We start from the raw sequence: 4,413 nt of genomic DNA, 5'->3' as shown, positions 1-4,413 counted from the left end.
CCCCCTCCCTCCCTCTGACAGTCTCTGATGTTCTGTATATTATAGTTGTTAATTGGCTGTAGTAACAAGGGGCTAAAAATCCCTCTCCCTCAACCTCACTCTATATCTTTCCCTCTTTTTTCCCCACTCCCCCTCTGTCCTTTCTTCTTGTGCTTTTTCTCTCAAAAAAAAAAAAAAAAGTTTTTTTCCAGAGCCATTCCTGTGTAGGGAAATATTTTTAGTTGTATCCAGTTTACTGCCTACTTTTTTCCCCTCTCACTTTATCACTGTGGACTACTGGGCCTTTTAAAATTTTTATTTATTTTTTTAAATGTTTATTTTTGAAGGGGAGAGTGAGAGTGGGGGAGGGGTAGAGAGAGAGGGAGACACAGAATCTGAAGCAGGCTCCAGGCTCTGAGCTGTCAGCACAGAGTCCAACATGGGGCTTGAACTCCTGAACCCTGAGATCATGACCTGAGCCAAAGCTGGACGCTTAACTGACTGAGCCACCCAGGCGTTCCTACTGGGCCTTTTTTTTTTTTTTTTTTAAACAAAACTCTCTTATCTTTACTGCGTTTGCACATTTTAGTTCTTCATCTTGGAGTATACTTCTTTGTTATTTTCCTTTCTATTAATTTTTTAAAAATTCAACTTAGAATTAAAAAACACCTAAGAAAACAGTTCGCACATTTCTCCTGGTTGCATCTGGCACCCACTGATGTGTTCTCTGTATCTGAACTTGTTCTGTTTTGTTTGGATTCCACATGCAGAAGATTTGTCTTTTTGTCTGAGGTATTTGTCTTTTTCTGTCTCACTTCATTTTGCATGATGCCCTGTAAGTCCATCCTTGTAGCAGCTGACAAGATTTCATTCTTTTTTTGTGGTTGAATAATAGTCCATTATAGAATATTCCATTCCACAGTTTCTTTATCCATTCTTCCACTGATGGACACAGAGGTTGTTTCCATATCTTGGCTATTATAAATAATATGCTGCAGTAAACATGGGGGTGCATATATCTTTCTGAGTTAGTGTTTTCATTTTCTTTGGATAAATACCTAGAAGTGGAATTGCTGGGTCTTCTAGTATCTTTTATTTTTAGTTTTTTTTAAGGAACCTCCATACTTCTACAAAGTAATTGCACCAATTTACAGTCCCACCAACAGTACACAAAGGTTTCCCTTTCTTCATATCCTTGTCAGTACTTGTTACTTTGTCTTTTTTGTTAATAGTGATTCTGATAGGTGTAAGGTGTTATCTCATTGTGGTTTTGATTGGCGTTTCCCTGATGATGAATGATGTTGAGCATCTTTTCTTGTGCTTTTTGGCCATCTGTCATCTTTGGAAAAATGTTTATTGATACCTTCCCATTTTGTTTTAAGTGTTGTTTTTTTTTTTTCTTAAGTTTATTTTGAGAGCAAGAATGTGTGATTATGAGTAGGGGAGGGGCAGAGAGAGAGAATCCCAAGCTCAGGGCTCCAACTCATGAACCGTGGGATCATGACCTGAGCCGAAATCAAGAGTTGGACATTTAACCAACTGAACTACCCAGGTGCCCCTTGATTATACATCAATATAGGTGTATTACAGATTTTTTTTAAGTTTATTTATTTTGAGAGAGAGAATTGGAGCATGGCTAGTGGAGGGGGAGGGAGGGAGTGAGGGAGAGAGAGAGAGAGAGAGAATGAGAATGAGAATCCCAAGCAGTCTCTGTACCAGCAGCATGGAGCCTGACTCGGAGTTTGAACTCATGAACCCTGAAATCATAACCTGGGCCAAAACCAAGAGTCAGGTGATTTACGAACTGAGCCATCCAGGTGTCCCACTGTGTTACAAATTGAATACATGTATTGCAATACTAATACACATAATATATTAACAAAATTTTTTTTTAAATGTCTATTTTTGAGAGAGAGTGCGAATGAGTGTGAGTGGGGGAGGGGCAGAGAGAGAGAGAGGGAGACACAGAATCTGAAGCAGGCTCCAGGCTCTGAGCTGTCAGCACAGACGCTAATGCAGGTCTTGAACTAATGAACCGGGAGATTATGACCTGAGCCGAAGTCGGATGCTTAACTGACTGAGCCACCCAGGCGCCCGTTAATACACATAATATTAAATATACATTAAAAAGAAAGATTCTAATTAAACATAAACTCCAGGAAATATGAACTTCCACTTGAGCAAATACTGTCTAGACTACCAATCCCGTATTACAAGAGAGTCTTCACACGGGATTCCTTATCCTTCTATCTGTCTTTGGCCTTTTCATCACCCGTCATGGCTTTTGGTTCTTATGTGGACAGAGTTTTTTATTTGGTTTTATATTTTTTCCCTTTGGTCGTGATCTCTGCAACCGGCTTGCTTTGGTCTAGCAATCTGTTTCAGCATGTTGGGCAATCTACTGGTAGTTCATTATAGGAGGTCATTGATACTCGAACATAATTGCTTTGGAGACAAGGCCCCTTAAAGCGAATCTAAACAAGGAACAAAAGTTTGCAGTAGAGTAAAAAAAAAGAAACTAAAGATTGTTCATGTTTTATATTTGTTAAAATTTAGATTGTGATTGCAACTATGAACTAGTTTTTTTTTTTTTTTTTTTTAAGTTTATTTACTATTGAGAGCACGTGAGAAGGGGAGGGTCGGAGACAGGGAAAGAGAGAGTCCCAAGTAGGCTCCCCACTGACACCACTGAACCAGATGTGGGGCTTGAACCTATAAACTTTGAGATCATGACCTGAGCTGAAACCAAGAATTGGACACTTGACCAACTGAACCACCCAGGTGCCCCTGTATGAATTCTTTTTTTTTTTTAATTATTGCTATTTTTTTTAATGTTTATTTTTGAAAGAGAGCGTGAGCAGGGGAGGGGCAGAAAGAGAGGGAGACAAGAATATGAGGCAGGCTCCAGGCTGTGAGCTGTCAGCACAGAACCCGACAAGGGGCTCGAACTTATGAACCGCGAGATCATGACCTGAGCCGAAGTCGGACACTTAACCAACTGAGCCACCCAGGCACCCTGCCCCTGTACAAATAGGTTAGGTTTTTCCTTTTTTGGAGAAGTGTGTAGTTTTATTTTATAGCATCATATAGCATCCTTGAGTTCACTTTGGGCTTTTTGCAAATTAGGGTCATTCTTATATAAATAATTTGAGGGCTTAATCACTTTTTCCCAAGGGTCACTTTTAATCCTTTGATAGCAATAGGTATCTTTTTTGGGATACCTATCCTTTTCTTCACATGTTAACTTTCCATCTCTGTTAGATTATGGCACGTACTGGCTTGTTTGTATAGCAGCATCATTGCTGTGGGGACTGGGGTAGCAAATATTTGGGCGCTGTGGATCCTCTGTACCTACCTAGATGTTTTTATACAGAAAATTTTCTACTTTTTAATATTTTCATACAGAACACTATACACTTGGGTCATGTTTGAAGTGGTAGAGTCATTACAAGTGTTGTGGAGACCTCAGATAAATTTAGGAATTTTCCCCAAGTTCTTTACCACAGGGGTTTATATTTTATATTTTTAATTTTAATGGGAGTAAATTTGTTTCTTCCTGGCTTAATCATTTAGTCAAAATTGAATGATGATGGTCAGTATCATGGTTTCTGATGCTAGTTTAATAGATCTTAATATTGAAAATTAAGACTCTTCGTGTTTCTTCTTGTTTTATTTTTAATTAGCTGTAGAAATTCTTGCTGATATAATACAAAACAGTACATTGGGAGAAGCAGAGATCGAACGTGAACGTGGAGTCATCCTTAGGGAGATGCAGGAAGTTGAAACCAATTTACAGGAAGTTGTTTTTGATTATCTTCATGCCACAGCTTATCAAAATACTGCACTTGGACGGACTATTTTGGGTCCAACTGAAAACATCAAGTAGGTATAATTCTCAAGATTTTTTTGGAGAAAAAATGATGAGTTTTGAAAATTCAGAAATATTTCAAAACGTAATGTTTCCTCCCTGATAATCTGAATGAAATTGTAGTTAGCTACATTTTGGCCCCATCTAACTCCCAGGTGTCTGGGCTCTTGGATAGTACTGAAATAACAAGTGACGGTATCGGCTCTTTGTTCTTGATACAGGAAAGTTGAAATTCTTCATCTTTTGTTGATACTTGTTGTCTGTATCCTATTTCTGACTGCATTTAACTTAGAGTATTTTTAAGGTCCAACTTAATTTCAGGTATATTATATAAAGATCTGTGCTTTTTAGTTTCCTTTTATATTGCTTTTCTTTCTCCATTACAGATCTATAAATCGTAAGGACTTGGTGGATTACATAACCACACATTATAAGGGGCCAAGAATAGTACTTGCTGCTGCTGGAGGTTAGTCGATTTACATTTCTGTAACTGAATGATGAATCACAAAATTCTACTCCTGAAACCAATACTACACTATATATATATATATATATATATATATATA

The 4,413-nt window shown here is 38.0% G+C and overlaps 1 protein-coding gene across 1 annotated transcript in view; it reads left to right on the top strand.

The window, feature by feature from the left end:
* The window catches only part of PMPCB (peptidase, mitochondrial processing subunit beta), a 14,352-nt gene that overhangs the window by 3,084 nt on the left and 6,855 nt on the right, over window positions 1-4,413 (top strand). The window contains exons 5-6 of the mRNA XM_049641344.1: window positions 3,663-3,861; window positions 4,234-4,313. Coding sequence (XP_049497301.1) covers window positions 3,663-3,861; window positions 4,234-4,313 — 279 coding nt within the window. The remainder of the gene's footprint in view (window positions 1-3,662; window positions 3,862-4,233; window positions 4,314-4,413) is intronic.

The sequence above is a fragment of the Panthera uncia genome, chromosome A2 (assembly GCF_023721935.1).
Source record: "Panthera uncia isolate 11264 chromosome A2, Puncia_PCG_1.0, whole genome shotgun sequence".
NCBI classification, from domain to species: domain Eukaryota; kingdom Metazoa; phylum Chordata; class Mammalia; order Carnivora; family Felidae; genus Panthera; species Panthera uncia.
The sequence above is the reverse complement of the archived record's forward strand: the minus strand, read 5'-3'. Positions and strand labels throughout refer to the sequence as shown.